The sequence below is a fragment of the Cyprinus carpio genome, chromosome B12 (assembly GCF_018340385.1).
Source record: "Cyprinus carpio isolate SPL01 chromosome B12, ASM1834038v1, whole genome shotgun sequence".
Taxonomy (NCBI): Eukaryota; Metazoa; Chordata; class Actinopteri; order Cypriniformes; family Cyprinidae; genus Cyprinus; species Cyprinus carpio.
Genome location: NC_056608.1, coordinates 7919207 through 7939743, shown reverse-complemented (window position 1 = coordinate 7939743; position 20537 = coordinate 7919207). Strand labels below are relative to the sequence as shown.

The 20537-nt window shown below is 38.6% G+C and overlaps 1 protein-coding gene across 6 annotated transcripts in view; it reads left to right on the top strand.

Moving 5' to 3' along the window:
• LOC109082620 (pleckstrin homology domain-containing family A member 1-like) overlaps positions 1 to 20537 on the top strand; it is a 51264-nt gene that overhangs the window by 19544 nt on the left and 11183 nt on the right. For all 6 annotated transcript variants that reach the window (XM_042735182.1, XM_042735184.1, XM_042735183.1 and 3 more), the window contains exons 5-9: positions 572 to 669; positions 9456 to 9584; positions 9824 to 9961; positions 10764 to 10832; positions 17857 to 17921. In XM_042735182.1, coding sequence (XP_042591116.1) covers positions 572 to 669; positions 9456 to 9584; positions 9824 to 9961; positions 10764 to 10832; positions 17857 to 17921 — 499 coding nt within the window. The remainder of the gene's footprint in view (positions 1 to 571; positions 670 to 9455; positions 9585 to 9823; positions 9962 to 10763; positions 10833 to 17856; positions 17922 to 20537) is intronic.

Sequence of the window (20537 nt, the reverse complement as noted above, 5' to 3'; positions counted from 1 at the left end):
TTCACATGACCACCTTTTTTTAAGTTGACTCTGGTATGGTTTGCTGATATGTGTTTTTATTATAACTGAGATACTATTATAGATTTTTTATTTTTTATATAGATTTTATAGTTTTAATAATTTTGTGTTTGTTTGTTTTTAATATCCATGTAATTTTATTTCAATTTAACTTCATTATTTTTGTACATCAAGTTAAAAATTTGGTCTTGGATAACAGCTTAAATAAAATAGGTTTTATTTTATTTTATTTCAGTTAATGTTTATTTTATTTAAATGTTTTTATGGTTTTAGTTTTACTTTTATTTTACTATAATAACCCTATTGGGAGAGTTTGTAAAACCATGTTCATATCATCCAACCAAACTTTCACATCAAAGAAACCTGGATGCGCACCAGAAGTGGTAGTGTGAAAGCACCCTTCTTCAGGCCTAGAAGCACACACTTAGACAGGAAGAGATTGTCTGACCTGTAATCTATGTTGCCAAAGTTATAAATAATGCCACAAAAATGTGAACATATCATCATCATCATCTCCAAATTGTTTAAATATAAATCTTTGTGTTTTCCACAGTCATCAACGCTGGAATGAGGAAGTTTTACTTGCAGGCGAATGATAAGCAGGATTTAGTGGAGTGGGTCAGTGCACTCAACAACGCCACCAAAATCACAGTAAGTCCCTGACCCTGGATTAGATTCCTCTTAGACAACCGGAGAACAGTTCAGATGGTTCTCCAAATTGCAGATTTGACCTGATCCTGTAGGTGTACAGACATAATTAGCCTGCATTAAACACAATTTTCTCTACTAAGATGGAATAAGAAAAAAATCCATCTATACTTCAAAACACTTGTCCTGTTTAGGACCCTGGGTATGCTGAAGTCCATCTAAGCATCTCGGGCCATAGACTAAGATAATTAGCTGAGATGAGTCAACAGTAAGAATAAATCAAGAGAAATGTTATATTAATTTTTAAACAAATGTATTTAATTTAATTCATGAATTGCTTGTGTTGGCCAGTAATCCATATAAAATAAAGAAAAAAAACAACAACTTTTTTTGCAATTTGTTAAAAGTTAAAATACACATACAGACATACATATACATATTATATATACACAATGCCCTCCATAAGTATTGGGACAGTAAGGACAAAATTGCTCTGTTTGCTGTGGAGTCAAGAAATCTGTAAATATGATTAAAAGATGAATATGAGAAAAAACTACAGAATGTCACATTTTATTATTGGGTGATTCAATACATGGATATTTTACCAGCTAAGAAGATAAGCACTTCTGGAGTTTCATCCCCCTATCTGCATAAATGATGGGAAAGTTGCCTTACAGGATTCTAAGTGATCAGCTGTGTCCTGTTGCATTAATTGTTCAGATATTAAAAGCAGAAAATGTTTCGTATCCGTTATATCCATTGCTTCTTGCATTTGATAACGACACACACAAATCAGGATGAAGACGAGGGGGCTGACTTTGAGAGAAAAGCAAGCAATTTGGATGCTAAAAGAAAAGAGGAAGTCAATTAGAGCTATAGCAAAAACAAAGGGCACGGAGAAATCAAGAGTTTGGAAACCACCGGCGACATCAGCGACCAACAACGACCTGATCAGCTGAGAAAAACAAAAGAAATTGATGACCAATCATAAAAGCTGTAAAAAAATAAACCCAAAAATATGTGTCTGTAAAATCACCAACAACCTCCAGAAAACTGGGGTGATGCTTTGACAATATACTGTCCGCAGGAGACTTTGACACAGAGTTACAGAGGTGACACAGCAAGATGCAAACCTCTGACCAGCACCAAAAATAAAAGGGCAAGATTAGTTTGCAAAAAATCACACAAAGGTGAGTCAGTAGAGTTTTGGAACTGAGTTTTATGGACAGATGAGACAAAGATTAACCTTTATCTAAGTGATGATTCCCATGCTGTGTCACCTCTGTAACTCTGTGTCAAAGTCTCCTGTGGACAGTATATTGTCAAAGCATCACCCCAGCTTTCTGGAGGTTGTTGGTGATTTTACAGACACATATTTTTGGGTTTATTTTTACAGCTTTTATGATTGGTCATCAATTTCTTTTGTTTTTTGCAAAAATGTGGAGAAAAAAGGGAACTGCAAATGATCCTAAGCATACAGCCTCATCTGTAAAGCATGGTGGAGGTGGTGTCATGGCATGGGCATGCATGGCTGTCTCTGGAACAAGCCCTCTCAATTTTAATGATGACTTAATGTATGATGGCAGCAGCAGAATGAATTTGGAGTATTTTAATATTGCCAGAGGTGGAAAGTAATGCATTACATTTACTTGCGTTACTGTAATTGAGAAGCTTTTTTGTAATTGAGTAACTGTGTTTGCCAAGGGAGACCAAACTAGCAGCTTAAAAAAATCTCAACATCAACCCTTCGCAAGCATGTATACGTAAGATAAATACTTGCATCGTTGTATTGGTGGTTAAAATGAAGCTTTGACAGTTTAGTGAAAGGTTTTGTACAAATTAACCAAAAAGACAGTGGTGCAGGGTGTGTGATATCGTCTGTGATAATATCGTAATTGTTGTTTTAACGATGTGCAATTTGACATTATCTAGGGTGACCATACGTCCTCTTTTTCCCGGACATGTCTTCTTTTTGGACCTTAAAAAAGCATTCGGCCAGGATTTCTAAATTGGCTAAAATATCTGGGATTCATATTTTGCTTTCTACAGTTGCCATTCATTGTGTTGGTTTTGTATAAAAGAGCTCTGCGAGGAACTGTTTTCTTAATCCCACTCCAGTTTCTGACCATTCGCCTCTCCCGTGATTTTTGTGTCCAGTGCTCCGGCAAACATTCTAACATTGCATAGAGTTTTCGCACATCAGGGATCCGCTATCAATATGCAGAGTAATTAAATCTCTTTTGAATGGGTGCTCGCTGTTAACTTTCACTTTGGATTTCGTGTTCAAGCGCGCTCTGTGTAAAAGATCAGATATTTGTCAATGAGCTCAGAATCTGTTGAGCAGCAAATCCTCCAGCATGATCTGTCAGTTATCTCTCCTCTCAACTCGAGACCATTCAAATCTGACTCCTGCAACTCATGTTGGATGCAGGGTTGTCATTTCTGCAATTTTTTTTTCATGGAATTGGGCTGCTTTTAAACTGTCGCCGTGGGTTGATTTCCTCCGTGGGTTTGAAATGTGTCATAAATTACATTTGAGTGAAATGCTTGTGATGAAACATTTTGTATTCTATGATAAAACTGTGCTGGATGTTAAGTTTTGTGAAGAAGGGCCACTGAAGCTTTTTAGCTGCATTTTTTATAAATATGCATAACAGTGACTGTAAAATATGTATTTTAGATATGGAAATGACATATTTTGAGTTTTGATATTTGGGAAATGGTCACTGCGCTACTTAGGGCGCTACTTTGGTCACTACTTTAACAACCAACAAACCACACCCCAATCCCCCGCCCCGTCTCTACCCACTGTCCTATTTTTGGAAAACTAAAATATGGTCACCCTAAATTATCAGTATTTTGCCAAAAACCAAACAAAACACTCCTACAAAGTGCCATGAAGTCTAATAGATTAGACTTGTGCACGTGCACATTTAGAGTGATTCAGTCTGTTAAAATGCATTTAGAATGATCACAAAATTTAAGATATAGGGGCAAAAAATTTATATATTTATATCATATCATACAGTAAATCAATATCACACAAAGAGTTTTTTTCTCCAAAACTCAGCATGATTACATATAGATTTTTTTTACAACAGTTCAATAAACATCACAGGAATAAATTATTTTTTTAAAGTATATTCAAATAGAAAACTATTATTTTAAGTTGTAATAATATTTCACAATATTACTGTTTTTTCTGTATTTTTGATCAAATAAATGCAGGCTTGATGAGCAGAAGAGACTTATTTCAAAAACATTAAAAAATATTAATGTTTCCAAACTTTTGACCTGTACTGTATATGTATATATATATATATATATATATATATATATATATATATATAAAAAAAAAAGTAAATACAACTATTAAACATTTTATGTCTTATATATCAAAACATTATTTCTGCACTTGTAACTGCAGGTTAAATGCATTCATGTCCTGCATTAAACAGTGTGTAAATACATCTAAATGCCACTTCCGATGAAGCTTTTGTGTTTCCTCTGCACTGAAAAAAAATAATTTGGTTGATACTGATTTAATTTGCCTGCTAACAGCCCAAATGTCTTATTATTCTAAATAACTGATTATTTTAATTAAAAACAACTGGTTTGAGATTTATAGGCCTATCCTAGGGGTGTCAAACTCAGTTCTCCTGATAGTTTAGTTCCAACCCTGCTCCAATACACATACCATGTAGTTTTCAAATAAGCCTAAATGATTAGATTAGCTGGATCGGATGTGTTCAATTAGGATTATATCTAAACTGTGCAGGACTGTGGCCTTCCAGGAACTGAGTTTGTCACCCTTGGCCTATCTCATTTTTGCCTCCCTCCCACTGTTAAAATGTAACTAAGTAATATTTACTCTTAGTAAATTTTAAAAGAGCTACTTTTTACTTTTACTTGAGTAGATTTTTAGACTGGTACTTTTACTTGTACTTAAGTAAAATTTCATTAATGTTATGGTACTTTTACTTGAGTAGAAAATTTTTGAACTCTTTCCACATTTGCATATTGGGACAATGACCCAAAATACCCTGCCAGATCAGTCAAGAAGTTTATCAGGGCAAAGAAATATAAGGTCTTAGATTGCCCAAGTCCATCTCCAGATTTAAACCTGATTGAACATGAATTTCATCAGCCAAAGAGGAGACTAAAGGCAGAAACTCCCCAAAACAAGCAGCAGTTGGAACTGACTGAATTAAAGGCGGGGAAACGCATTTCAAAGGATAAGACCAAGAGTCTGGTGATGTCTATGGGTCGCAGACTCACTGCTCTGATTGCACGCAATGGATCTGCAACTAAATAATAGCATTTAATCTTTTACATTTGCCTTAAGTTCAGTCCTTATGCTCACATCAAATAGTGGGATGAACTCTAAAAGTGCTGTCCTTTTTATTTGGGAAAACATGTATGTGTTAATAATAAAATGTGACCAGAGGTGGAAAGTAACGAATTACATTTACTCGCGTTACTGTAATTGAGTAGCTTTTTTGTGTACTTCTACTTTTTAAAGTATTTTTTTAAATCTGTAATTTTACTTTTACTTAAGTACATTTTGTTTGAAGTATTGTACTTCGCTACATTTTAAAACACATTAATTACTGAGTAAAAAAAATAAATAAAAAATCGCTCCCTGAAAACTACTGCAGTAAACAATGGGCAGCAGACACCGCTGAAAACAAAACCTGAAGTTGAACTCGAAGGAAATTAAGTGAACCCCTGGCCATATTTATGCTCTATTATTCAGTGTAAGCTGTGCTTACCCAGGGAGACCAAACTAGCAGCTTATAAAATCTCGACAAGACATCAACCCTTCGCAAACATGTAGAGGTAAGCTAAATAATTGCATCGTTGCATTGGTGCATTATCGTCTGCGATAATATCATAATTGTTGTCTTAATGATGTGCGCGCGCATTTATAGTGCGTTCTTTCACTGTGTGATTCAGTCTGTTGAAATGCATTTAGAATGATCACAAAATTTAAGATATAGGGGCAGAAAATTTTTATATCATTTCATATAGTAAATCAAAATCACACAAACAATGCCGTTCTTTCCTCCAAAAATCATCATGATTACACACACGCGCGCACACACACACACACACACACACACACATATATATATATATATATATATATATATATAGGCTATATTTACAACAGGTCAGTAAACAAGTTAATTAAGAGACTTGCGTTTTAGACACCATTGCCTGTTTTTGCTCTATTTCTACAACAAAAAAAATAATTCCAAACACAGCCACCAAAGCACAGTTTTGCGTCTCTGAGCAACATGACAGTGTTTCGTTCCTGAATGAATCAACCGTTTAAATGATTCGGTTCAATCGCAATGACTCATTAACAGTGACTTGCTGACACATACTGGCCATTTTAATTTCACATTTAAAGTATCTTTTGATTTTTTTTTTTTTATAATTAATTTCTTATAATTTCAAATGAGTATTCAACATTTTATGTCTTGTATATCAAAACATTAATCATGCATTTGTAACTGCAGGTTAAATGCATTCTTGTCCTGCATTAAACAGTGTGTAAATACATCTAAATGCCGCTTCCGATGAAGCTTCTGCAATGCTCTGCATTGAAAAGATGAGTTTGTTGATACTGATTTGCCTGGTAACAGCCCGATTGTCTTATTATTCAAAATAACTGATTGTTTTAATAAAAAACAAATAGTTTGAGATTAATAGGCCCATCCCAGGGGTGTCAAACTCAGTTCCTGGAGGGCCATAGCCCTGCAGAGTTTAGTTCTAACCCTGCTCCAGCAAACATATCATGTAGTTTTCAAATAAGCCTAAATGATTAGATTAGCTGGATCAGGTGTGTTTAATTAGGGTTATATCTAAACTGAGCAGGACTGTGGCCCTCCAGGAACTGAGCTTGACACCCTTGGCCTGTCCCATTTCTGCCTCCCTCCCACTGTTAAAATGTAACTAAGTAATTTTTACTCTGAGTAAATTTTAAATGAGCTACTTTTTACTTTTACTTGTAGATTTTTAGACTGGTACTTTTTACTACTACTAAATAAAAAAAACATCAATAAAATAATACTACTACTACATTAGTAGAATATTTTTGTACTCTTTCCACCTCTGAATGTGACATTCTGTATTTTTTCAAATAGTCATCTTTTAATCATATTTGCGGATGTCTTTACACAGCAAACAAAGCAATTTTGTCATGCATCAATAAGGACACAGTTCTGGAATGTTTTCTAGCATGCTTCACACAGACATGCACTTCACTCAGCCTCACGTAGGTGATGTTTCCTTCCGAACAGCTTTCCGAGCACCCTATGTCTGATCTTGTCTCATGACTGCTGGAGTACAGTAACTATCCCATGAGAAAATGACACTCTCCCAGCACTGCTGTAGAAAACATCTAATCATCTACTGTCTTATAAAAGTAAAGAAAAGTAGTCTGGTGCTGTTTATTTTGTGATATTTGGATTTAGTAACTAATGACATTTTTAGTTTATTTTTGAAAAATAAAGGGGTTTTAAAGGGGTTTAAAGGGGTCATGAACGCCTTTCAAAAAGCATAATTTAGAAGTAATAAGCTATTTTCTGTCCTGTTTTTAAACCCCTCATCAGATCGCTTTGTTTGGAGAGGTGTGGCAGATTGTAGACTCGGAATGAAGTGCCCACTGCTATGATTGGCTAATAGTTGGGTTTGTTTGACAGCGTACATTCCTCGTAACATGGACGCTGCTGTGATTTAGGTAAAAAAAACGCATAAAATACCTCAATACATATCAAACGATCTGTAAGAAGCGACAAAGCAATAGTGACTATACGAAATGAAAACAGTTACTCAGGCTTGTGTTGTGACATTACTGTCGCATCCAATATAGTCGCAACAGCATCGTCTATTATTTTCAATCTTTTTGAAAATCCTGCATCGATTTGTGCCTTGTTTGTAAACGAATCTGTGGTAAAATTTGGTAAAAAAAAGTGAACAAAGGACAGAGTTCTTACTGACGCATTCTGGATCTTTATTAAAAATAAAGTACATTAATTTTTTTCTTAGCAAACCTGCGTGTTCGCCTCTCTCGTAAACACTATATGTGCGAATTGGTGGGCGGGGCTAAACAGGCAGCGATGTAGAAGCTGGCGTTGATCATCTTCTGTGGAGGTGGTGTTTAGCCACACTGTTACATCATAAGGTTGTCAATTACAAAAGCTTTCGTTTGGCGGACTGTCTTCAATATAAGCTGTTTTTAGACTAACAACCTTTTATTCTTACTTGACCTCATATCTTAGTTTAACATTTTTCTCCTTTTTTCATTTAGGCACATGAGGGGAAGTATTTAAAGAATCTTATGGATGCTGAAATGCATACTAAAAACACACCCCCATTGATTACATCACAACCTCTATTGTGAAAAAAAGAGATACACAGTACATGTTCTTGCCTTTCTTTTGCTGAAAATTTCCAGTCATATTGGTATATGCCAGCTATCTAAAAAGTTGTTATTGGCTTAATCATCTTCAATCAGCTTAAACACATTAGGTCATCTATGATGCATACATAATCAGAATATTCAATATGGACAATGTCAAATCATAATGTAGATGCTGCTAAATACATTGTTTGAATGTTAATGGCAGTATTATCATGCATTGCAGGATTTGTTTGCCATTGGATGCTAACATGATTAGAACTGGCAGCTTGTTTTGGGTCAGAGACAGCATGTGTAGTGATGGTGTATTAATGAGGGAAGTGTTTTTGGCCTGAAGGCACTAAACGATGAACTGCCATCCCCACAGCTGTAGTGTCAGTCAGTCTATACTAGCAAGCGGTTGATCACTGCATCGGCTGAACCAGAAGGACAAATTATTCATTTACACTGAGGGGAAAAGAAAATGTCATGTTTTGTCTAGTCTAAATTTCAATGTTTTATTTTTATTTATATTTTGCAACAACATGAAAAGCATTCAAAACTTTGCTACATACTATTATTCCCCAACATTAAAAAAATAATTGGCATCAGTAAGATGTTTAAGAAGGCTGCATTTATTTGATTTAATTTTCAGCAGACATTACTCTAGTCTTCAGTCTCGAATGATCGTTCAGAAATCATTCTAATATGCTGATTTGGTGCAGTACAGTGCTCCTTGATATTTTTGTGGAATCCATGATACATTTATTTATTTTTTAATTCTTAGATGAATATAAAGATAAATAGGACAGCAATTTTTTGAAATAGAAATCTTATAAAATTATAAATGTCTTTATTGCCAATTTTGATTAATGTGATGTGTCCTTGCTGAATGAAAATCTCAATTTCTTAAACATCTTACTGACTCCAAACTGCAGTGTATGTGTCAAAGTTCTTCCAACCTTATGCTGTTTCTGGCTGTGTGTAGCACCTACCCCTCTGTAGATCCCAACATTAGAAACAAGCGACTGAAGTTTATTTTTACAAGCTCCCTTCATTTTAAATAATTTAATTTTAACACTTTGAGCAGCACATGTCCATGTACATTGTTTTGTGAATCTGTAAAAACAGCTTTACAAAGAAGCTGATATATAATTTTGTATTTAAAGAGAATTTGTCAGCTCTGGTCAGTTTTCTTATTTACATATTTTGGTCAAATATTTTGGCAAACATATGTATGGACCCCAAAAGGAATGGTTTGATTTGGAATTGATTGTCCATGTCAGACCTTTTTTTGTATTAAATAACTTGTAAATATATAAAGAAAGCAGCTGTCGCATACAAATTTATGCTTGTTTGTCTTTTCTCACTTCTTCTCCAGGTGCCGAAGTCAGGTGAGCAGGTGGCCCATAATACAGCAGAAGCATGTGTGGACACATCGGGTGCCACGAAACAAGTATCCTACAAGACCGAAATCATTGCAGGAGTGCCCATCATCACCACCACACAGGTCATTTAACTTCATGACACATTAGCATATATTAAAGATGCAAAAACAAAATCCTTAAAGAAGCACTGCGCAGTTCCATGATAATCAGATGGTTTATACTGTGATAAATATCATGGTACTAAATTATACCACTTTTATTTACCATGTGTTTGTGCAGTATCATTACTGATGTAGCTAATGCAATGCATTTGAATAAAAAATAGATGTAATCAGCATTGTTGTATGTCACTGGCTCTCAGGAAAAGGGGGAAGGTCAGAATGGTGCAGACAAAAGTGGGATGAGGAAACCTCCTGGTCAGCTGCCGTTTTACCTGAGCCGGAGTAACCAAGACCAGTCGGTCATTAAAGCTGGATATTGTGTCAAACAGGGAGCTGTGGTGAGTAAAAAGTGCAGCATAAGTTTGTATATGTGTTTTTGTTGAGTATCATATTTCATACATCAGACTTTTAGGGCTCATATAATATGATATAGAATATGGAGCTCTTACGCAAAGAGGGGGAAAATACCTCACATTTTGAGGCCTGAACTGAGCAAAAATATGCAATTTTATGAAGATGCTGATATTTATATGACAAAAAAGTAAGATGAAATAATTCTGCTAGCATGTAATATAAGTCTGTTAGAGAAGAGTATAGCAGACTACTTACATAAAATGCATATAAAATAAACAAAAGTTTCACCAAACAACTAAAAACAAAACATCATATAAAAATTACATCGTGATGTATGGATAATCACATAAACCAAAGTTTCTTCAATCAAGTAAATACTCATCCTGATATATTACTTACAGTATACTTAGGTTATGTATGGGACTTTATAAAAATATACAAAAAAAAAAAAGAAAAAAACCACAACCACAACAACCTTAAGAATTTTAATAAAAGTAATAAAACTACCTAAAAATACTAAAAAAGTATAAACCTGTGTACAAAATTGTGTACAACAGGTTTTTCAGCATGATCATGTTGATAATTTAGAGGTCTCAAAAATGTGCTTATCAAATTTAATACAATAAGCTTTATAGTGTGTTCACATTAGCGAAATTAAGGTGAAGTTTTGCAGACAAAAAAGATCCAATATCTAGCATAGCAACATATAAAGCAGAGCTCACACAAAGTAACTTTCAAACCTGGCAGCTTTCTTTTGGTCAGATATGTCTTTCTGTCATTCTCTAGATGAAAAACTGGAAAAGGAGATACTTCTTGTTGGATGACAATGCACTAAGCTACTTCAAATCAGACATGGTTAGTCTCTCCCTCTCTTGCTTCCTCCTCCTGCATCTCTCTAGAGTCCTGCACACTGCTGTTGACCTTGAATTCTTCTCAAACCCATTGACCTGTCCAGCTCTTTGTTTTCATTGTGTTTTGCACCTGTGCGTCTATGAGCCCGTCTATAAACTCCCATCTGATAAGTGAAAGTCCGGCCTGTGTATTGTTCATGCCATCTGATCCTGTGTCCAATCACATTTCACCAATGAAGTATATTTACATATGTGCCCTCAGAATTAGACCAGTGACTCATGTGGGAGTGAAAGCTTGTGTCCAGTGGAGGCTATAAGATGTTTGTGTGTGTGTGTGTGTGTGTGTGCGCATACCCTGGTGGTTGTTTGAATTCCTCTTGCTGTGTGTCAACAGGCTGACTGTGTCTGAGCATGTCTGTACCAGTGGTGATTGCTTAAGGACTACACTGGAAGCACATCATCCTCTTAAATTTAATAATAATTTTGGGGAATTCATAATTATGTTTTAAAAACAAATATAATTATGTTATCTTAAAAATATCCGCAGAGCTTGATGCATACTTTTTACCAAGGAGTTGAAAAACTTAGGAGCACATTAAAGAACTTTAGGAGTGCAATACAGTACTGTAATAAATAGATTATTTTGCTGATACTATTGAAATCTATATTTTGAAACTGCGAGCCTGAAGAATGCACGAGCGCTGCGGTTTTAATTTAGCTTGTTTTTTTACTCTGTACTTAGATTTTAAAAATACCATTTTAATTCATTAACTATTTCTGTAATTATATCTATAATTACACTGCTGACCCTACTTTAAACCAAACCATAATATCCGAAACCTTAAACGTCTCCCACCTCAATAGCAGCAAAAGTGTTTTGCAATACAACATGATCATAATAAGGACACTGTACCAAGCAATTAATTTTTTGATGTAAATACAGAATATAAAGTGTAACCAAATATTCAATTGTATTTTCTTTGTTTTTGTCTTTAATACTTGGATGGACTAAATGGTTGGTATGCAACAGATGGCGCCGATCATGATGGCGGCCTCCGTGGTGTGCTCTGCAGTTGTTTTTGTTAGTTTTGTTAGTTTGTCCTGTCTTTAGTTATATTCCTGCAATCAGTTTCAGCAGCAACGAATTGCTGGACATTCGCCATTACACCTCACCCAATATATTACCGGTTTTCGACTATTCTGATGTTTTGCTGGACATGGTAGTTGGCGGAGCAGCTGCACTGATCACGCGCTTCAGGATGTGCAGACGGGGGAAGAGAGCGCTTGTGAAGCTCAGGAAGCGTGGATTTCGAATGCCGTTGCCTAGCATCCATCTGGCGAAACTCCACTCTCTAAAAAAATGCACAAACTCCTTCTGCTCTCCTGGACAAATAAGGATTTCTCATACTCTGCTGCTCTGTGTTTCACGGAAACTTGGCTAAACGAGCTCAGCTTTACAGAAACTTGCTGATCAGATCACAGAAACAGAACAACAACACCCAGACTCTGTTTTAATCATTCTTGGGGACTTTAATATAGCAAATCTCTCCTGTGAACTGCCAAAATACAGACAGCACATTACATGTCCCACCAGAGACAGTAATATATTGGATCACTGTTACACTACAATAAAGGATGCATATCACTCTGTTCCATGGGCAGCTATAGGACTCTCTGATCACTGTTTGGTTCATCTAATACCGACCTCCAGAAACTAAAATTAGCTAAACCTGTATTAAGGACTGTAAAAATATGGACTAATGAAGCAGAGCAGGATTTACAAGCTTGTTTTGACCTCACTGATTGGAGTGATTTTGAAGCTGCTGCCACAGATCTGGACAAGCTCACAAAGACTGTAATATCATATATCAGTTTCTGTGAAGATATGTGCATTCCTACCAGGACTCATCTAACTTACAGCAATGATAAACCATGGTTCATTGCAAAACTCAGACAGCTCCGTCAGGCCAAAGAAGATGTCTACAGGAAGGGTGACAATAGGTGCTTTTCCACTGTCGGGCTAGTGCGAGCCAGTGCTTTAAATGGGCCAGACAAGGCTAATAGCCTCGGGCATGTAGCACCAGGCCAGAATAGCTCTGCGTTTCCACAGTCGGACCAGAAACTACGCTGCGCCCTTTACATGCCTCTCAGGAACAACGTCACGCAACCCTATCATTTCATCAAAAAACTAATAAGAAATAAGTCACTGGAACTAGCGCGATCACAAAATGAACATGATAAAAGCGGCCCTTTGTTTGCATGCTTTATTATTTTTTTAATCCAAAAGCATCTGTGTTTTACTATAATAAGTAATACATTGATCATAATGAATTAATTTATCAGGATTTAAAATTAGTCACACAGAAATAAAGCGTTATGAACATAGCCTGCTTATTCAGTCAAGTCGGTTTCTGTTTATTTGTAGTCACAAACATCACATTTAGAAAGAATTATAATTACTATATTTTTATAAAAGCTCCCGAACAAAAAACATTATTATACATAAACTACATAGACCAAAAATAGATAAAATACATACGACACATAAAACATAAAAAAAAAAATAAAAAATAAATACACAATTGTGATAGAGAATAAGAAGCTGACCTCCTTGATTTCCTCAAGTGGTCATGTTTACCATGTTTACTGTGGTAACGTTAATGGCTAGCTAATGGCTTTTGCATCGCTTATAAATATTTCTGACCTTGTATAGTGATTATAATCCACATCGGATCAAGTTATTTCAAACACTTGCTGCTGACTGAAAGTGAGTTTTGAGCTCAAATTATTTTAAAAAGTTTTTAATGCTGGTGTTATAGCTGTTAGCCTTATGAAATGATCCGCGACGCTGATGCTCTCCAGACGCGGAGAAACATCGCCTTTGTTCATAACCACTCCTCTAGCCCCAGCTGGCTCGCTTTGGCCCAAGGTTTTCGTCGGGCCAAAAAACCCAGGCCGTTGGCCCCGAGGAAGCACCAACGAGGCACAATCAAGCACCAGAAGTGACAGTGGAAACTAGCACGCTCTGGCACGCACTAGCACGCCCGCTTTTGGCCAGACAGTGGAAACGCGGCTAATGTCTTGTATAAACAGGCCAAATACACTGGAAAAGGAGATCAGAGTGGCAAAAAGGAATTATTCTGAAAAAATAGGGACTCAGTTCACTTCCAGCGACTCTGCATCAGTGTGGAAAAGTCTGAAAGAGATTACCAACTACAAGACCCCATCCCTAGCACTGTGGAGAAACAACAACTGGCAGACGATCTGAATGAGTTTTACTGCAGGTTTGAAAAAAAACCACACCCGCCCTGAACACCTCTCCACACAACCATTCACACCTCCTGCAACCCCCCTCTGCCCCACACCTGCACCTCAAAACAGTGAAGACGAGGTGCGCCAGGTCTTCCGGAAGCAAAAAAAAAGGAAAAAAGCACCAGGCCCAGATTGTGTTACACCAGCCTGTCTAAAATCCTGTGCTGACCAGCTGGCCCCCATCTTCACAGAGATCTTCAACAGATCACTGGGGCTGTGCAAAGTCCTTTCATGCTTCAAACCCTCCACCATCATGCCCATCCCAAAGAAATCCAAAATTACAGGACTAAATGACTACAGGCCTGTGGCTCTAACGTCTGTGGTCATGAAGTCTTTTGAAACACTGTTGCTGGCCCACCTGAAGGACATTACTGGATCCTTACTGGATCCTCTTCAATTTTCCTACAGAGCAAACATGTCTGTGGACGATGCAGTCAACATGGGACTGCATTATGTTCTGCAACATCTAGACAGACCAGGGACTTATTTGAGGATCCTTTTTGTGGACTTCAGCTCAGCTTTTAACACTAACATTCCAAACCTCCTCCTGCCCAAACTAACTCATCTCTCTGTGCCCACCTCCTTCTGTCAGTGGATCAGCAGCTTCCTGACAGACAAGCAGCAGCTAGTGAGGCCGGGAAAATACACACCCAGCACCCGTAAGATCAGCACTGGAGCTCCTCAGGGCTGCGTTCTCTCACTACTGCTCTTCTCCCTGTACACCAACGACTGCACATCTAAAGACCCCTCTGTCAAGCTCCTGAAGTTTGCAGATGGCACCACACTCATTGGCCTGATTCAGGATGGTGACGAGTCTGCTTACAGACAGGAGGTTAAAGAGCTGGGTGTCTGGTGCAGTCTCAACAACCTGGAGCTCAACACGGTCAAAACAGTGGAGATGATCGTGGACTTCAGGAGAAACCCCCCTCCTCTCCCCCCACTAACCATCATGAACAGCACTGTGACTGCAGTGGAGTCATTCAGGTTCCTGGGCACCACAATCTCTCAGGACCAAAAGTGGGACACTCAATGTGACTCTGTTGTGAAAAAGGCCCAGCAGAGGTTGTACTTCCTTCTCCAGCTGAGGATATTCAACCTGCCACAGGAGCTGCTGAAACAGTTCTACTCCACCATCATTTAAATCCAACCTCTGCGCTTCTATAACTGTCTGGTTCGGCTCAGCTACCAAATCTGACCTCAGAAGACTACAGAGGGTAGTCCGGACTGCTGAGCAAATCATTGGTACAACCCTCCCTTCTATTGAAGAACTGTACTTATCCAGAGTGAGCAAAAGGGCTAGCAAAAACACTGTTGACCCCTCAAATCCCGCACACTTCCTCTTTGAACTGTTTGTCTGGTCGACGCTACAGGGCACTTAACACCAGAATGGCCAGACACAGGAACAGTTTCTTCCCTCAGGCAATCCATCTGTTACGAATGAGGTCAAATCTCTAGTCAAAGAGTATTTCAAAACCCATTCATAACAATAATCAGGGAGCCGATCAACAGACTCCCTGGAGTCCCCGCTCTCACTCCCAAGGCTTCAAAACACCAAAAACACTCTTTAAAGTGAAAAAGTGAATTTATTAAACAAAAGTAGATAAGGAGCAACATAAGCTTCAGGAGGGGGAAGAGCCAAAACAAATAACAAAACAAAGCTAACTCATTTTAGAGATACTAACCTAGAATTAAAAGAAACTAAACAAAAGTACAAAAGCTTCCCTCCCTAATTATCATAACCAGGAGAAAACGAATAATAAAAGAAAGGCACCCACCTCCCTACCATGCTCCAATTAGGTAAGGATCAGGATTTAACAAAAAGAGTCATAACATAGCAAAAGATAGTGGTTTACAACAAAGGTCTCATAACAACCAGTTAACAAACACTATGGGCACCATACTACATAGAAAACACATCTGTCTATCAGTCAAGGAAGCCATGAGAGCGGGGGGCCATAGATCCATGGGTCAGGAGACTTAAATACAGCGCCAATCACTCCAGTCACCAATCAGGGCACTCGTTAGCAGCTCCACCTGTGAATCATTGCAGTGAGAGTAACAAAAGAGGAAGGAAGAAAAACACGCCAGGGAAAACTAAACCACAAACACACCACACTCCCACGTAACACATCTCATGAACACTTGACAATAACTGTGGAACACACAACACTATTTATACACTCATACACTTATTTATCTAACACACATACTTAGTCTACACTTCGGTTTGCACATAATATACCTGTACATACAAAACTGTCTATTGTAATATACCGGCAAATACAATTGTCAATTTATTTTGTTATTCCTTATTTACCTGTTTTTTTTTTAATTTTTTAATTTATTTTATTATCTGTGTTTTTTGTTCTATCATTGTCATTCTGTTGCACTGTGGAAGCTTCTGTCATGAAAACAAATTCCTCATATGTGAAAACATACCTGCAATAAAGCTCATTCTGATTCTGATTTTGAAAAGCTGCTTTTTAACGCCATGATTAAATTGCCTAACCCCAGGTCAAAGCCACGGGTAATTTTTGAAAAGGTTAACCCCATATTTGACCCTGAGATATCGAGCCCTGCTCCAAATCACAGTATGAGAGCTAAAAAGTGTGAATCACTAACCCTAAGGGAATAGGTTTGGTAAATTAACAGTTTCATAATCCAGGGTTGAATGTGCCACTGGGTTAACAGTTTCAAGAGTGAGAAGCCTGTAATATCACTCAACTCATAGGAGTATCGATGGAAGGACAATTGGTTAGCATATGACGTGTTTCCTCTAAAATAAAGTGACTGCCATGTCTTCATATCTGATAAAGAAACCATCATTGGCTCACTTTTTGACTATAATGGTTTAAAAATCATGGTAAACGGTTATAAATTGTTTTGTCTGAGGGGGCAGAACAATGGAAAGTTGTTCCACTGTTCAAACACACAACTTCCTGTTGAAGATTTTTGAGAAACATTATTTCCCACGGATTTATAGTAGCCTAATTATTTTTATTCCCATGAAGTTAAGAATAGCAGAGACTATTAAACTGATCTTTTTCCTCTGACAGTGAAAATTCAATGCAGTTATTACTAGGAGTTAGTCATATAAACAAAATCTTACAAAACTTACTGTGAATGTTTAAATTCATGTCCAGAATACAATTCTTGACCTATTTTCAATTGTGAAACTGTCACAAATCTTACAAAAATAATTTTTGAAATCAAATCTATCTAAACTGAACCAAACCTTGACTATATTCAGATTTCCGTCAAACTAATTAGAGGCTAATGGACTAGGATCTGTGGTTCTGAAGTACTGTTTATGTTAAACACCATAGGAAAAGACAACTATGATGTCGTAGGTGACAAGAACTTGTTACAGCTTCGGCAAGAGAACAAAAAGCAACTGATTCTGTGTGTGTGTGTGTGTGTGTGTGTGTGTGTGTGTGTGTGTGTGTGTGAGAAAAATAAAAAGCTAGAGAGAGAGAGAGGAGGGCAGGCATAGGAAGGAGGCTTGGGCAAAGGCTAAATCATACAGTAGATGTCAATAAAGGCTATTTCTGGGCTGATAATCACAGGCTTGCGCTCAGTGCAGCACCCTGCTTTGGCCTGCACTTCCTTACTGCACACACTCGGCATGGCTGGAATGTTTGCTCAGTGCTTGTTCCATCATTCACGTGAAATAAAGACAATATTTAATACATTACTGAATGAAACACTGTTTTTAGGAGCGAGAGCCGTTACGAGTTATTCCTCTGAAAGAAGTGAACAAGGTGCAGGAGTGTAAACAAAGGTCAGTAGTGCTTTATTTGTGCTTTTGTTTTGTTGTTTTTGTTTTGTTTTGTTTTTTTCTTGTCTTTCTCTTTCTTTTTTTTTTTTGTCTTTTCCTTTCTTTCAAAAAAAAATTCCAAACAAACACACTCCACACACACCCCTTGTCATTCAGTGTTCCGCAAAAAAGAAGTCACAAACCATACATACACCTCTGGTTGAGCCAGAGATAAACTGTGTAAACAAATCGTCTCAGGTTACGAATGTAACCATGGTTCCCTGAGTAGGGAACGAGACACTGCGTCCTCTAGGGGTCGCTATGGGGAACACCTCGTCGTGACCCGTGTCTGAAACATACAATGAAAAAACACCAACGAGTTGGCCGGTGACAGCCTCTGACGTCACTACCGGTGCGACTATAAAACAGGCACCGGGAAAACACGTCATTCACTTCTTCGTCTGAAGCTTGCGTCCAAAGCATGGCAGGGAGCTAGAGGACGCAGTGTCTCGTTCCCTACTCAGGGAACCATGGTTACATTTGTAACCTGAGATGTCCCCTTTCAAGGGAACTTCCAACTGCGTCCTCTAGGGGTCGCTATGGGGAACAGTATACCCACGCCGCCATGCTGAGGGGAGTGCAGGCCAGAATCATGGCGAACACTAAGTACCAACTCTACCATTTCATTGGGAGTTGCCCCCGGGACGTTTAGACGGCTGTCTGTGACAATAACCCTTACGGCCAAAGGCCTAAGCTACATACCCAACTTAATTGTTAGGGCCTCGGCCCGGTGGTAGAGCTAAAGGCTTGGAATCAGGAAAGATTCCTTTAAAGGGATACGGCTAGGAACCTAGCATTTTATACTAATTCTTGCCTGTCACACAGGGGCTACAGCTTGCTTCCGCAAAAGCTTGCTGAAGGAGCTGTCTCAACAGATCTCCAGTAGCAACACCCTGTTTAGATAGGTATCCGAGGATACATGGGTGGAGTGGCGCCCAAGATGAACGGGGCTTTTACCAACTCAAGAAAGGGCACGAAGCAACCGCGCGAAGCCCTCACCATATAGGATTTTAGAAAGAATGCAGAGCACTAGCGTGCAAACTTATCACAGTGTGGATTTCAGAAAGTGTGCAAAGACTTCACGTGCACACTTACCATAGCATGGATTTTCAAATACTGTTCTAAGGAGGGGCTCTCGTGGCACTCTGATAGAGCAGCTCATAGATGAAATGGTTTTGCATTTTAAATACAGTATGCTGGAGCGCTCTGGGGAAAAACAGTGAACTCAGTCTCATATGAGAGGAGAACTCCAAATTCAGAGTAGCGCGCTCATAGGCGACCCTTCTTGGAAAAGGGGAGCGCTGCTAAACTACCACAAGAATCGCCCAAATAGCCCCTCATGTTGAGTGGAGCGATGCTTGAAGTGTATAAACAAATACATACTGGCTGAATGGAGCCCAAGGAACCAAGGTCTAATCGTCTCAAGAAAGGGAATGAGGCGGAGCGCGTAACCCTTACCTTACAGGATTTTTAGAAAGTGCGCAGAGTCTTGTGTGCACACTTACCACTTACGTGGATTTAGAAAGTGCGCAAAGTGTTCACGTGCACACTGACCACCATGTGGTTTCCAGAAAGTACACAGAGCTTAGCGTGTGTACTTATAGGTTTCTAAGCATCGCAGAGGCGCTGAACCGCATGGGAGAGGCAAGCTCAAATTTTACAAACCTCTAGCGAGGGGAGCATCACCTGAGGCAGCATATACAAGAAGACTTCTGTAACTGCCACCTTCACTTCCCGCTGGATGCGACAACACCTAAGCGGCCAGGAGACCCTTCAGGGTGACCTGGCTGGACATCCATGAAATTCCCTGCAGTGCTGTGCCAGGCCTGATGATCAAGGAGGCTCCCGCAGAAACCTGTGATCTCAGCCGCCTAATACCGGAACATGAAGCCGGATGGCTGGTGCTGACGAGTGTTTAGTAAACACTGTAACTGAGCACTGCAAAGGAAACTCACAGAGTTTATTAGTAGACACATAACCACCAGCAATTTACACATAATTAAATACAGAAAGGGTTATTTTTATACTCCCACCCTCCTGTGCTGGAGCCCCGATCAAGGGGCGCCTCCTTTTAGTCCGGACCATCAGTAAGGTGGTTGCTATGAACATAGAACCAGCCAAAAACATTATAGGTCCAGCATAGGAGACTGTTATGTGTTAGAGGTTTCCACCTAACCTCAATCAGGTGGAGAGCCGGTGGTTACAGAGGAATTAGGAAGGGGAGGATAAAAGCAGAAGTTAAAAAATCCCTAAAGGGAACGAGTAGATACCTCAGTATCACTCTGACTCAGACGAGAACGCTGCCTCGTCTGGATCACATCCCTTAGGTTCTGCTTACCTCCTTGTGACCCACAATTCCTCTTAACCCTGCCCGCAGGTGGGGGAGGAGCGCAAGTCGCGACACTAGCCTTCTGTGCCCGTCTTTGATCCTCAGATCGAGACAGGCCAGGACCCCTATGTTGTTCGGGCTCAGACCTGGACCTTCGTGGAACGAAGGATCTGAAAGCAGCAGAGTGCGCCTTCGTCTCCACCAAACTTCTCGATCACCGTCTCAATGGAAATACCGAAAAGTTCAGAAGG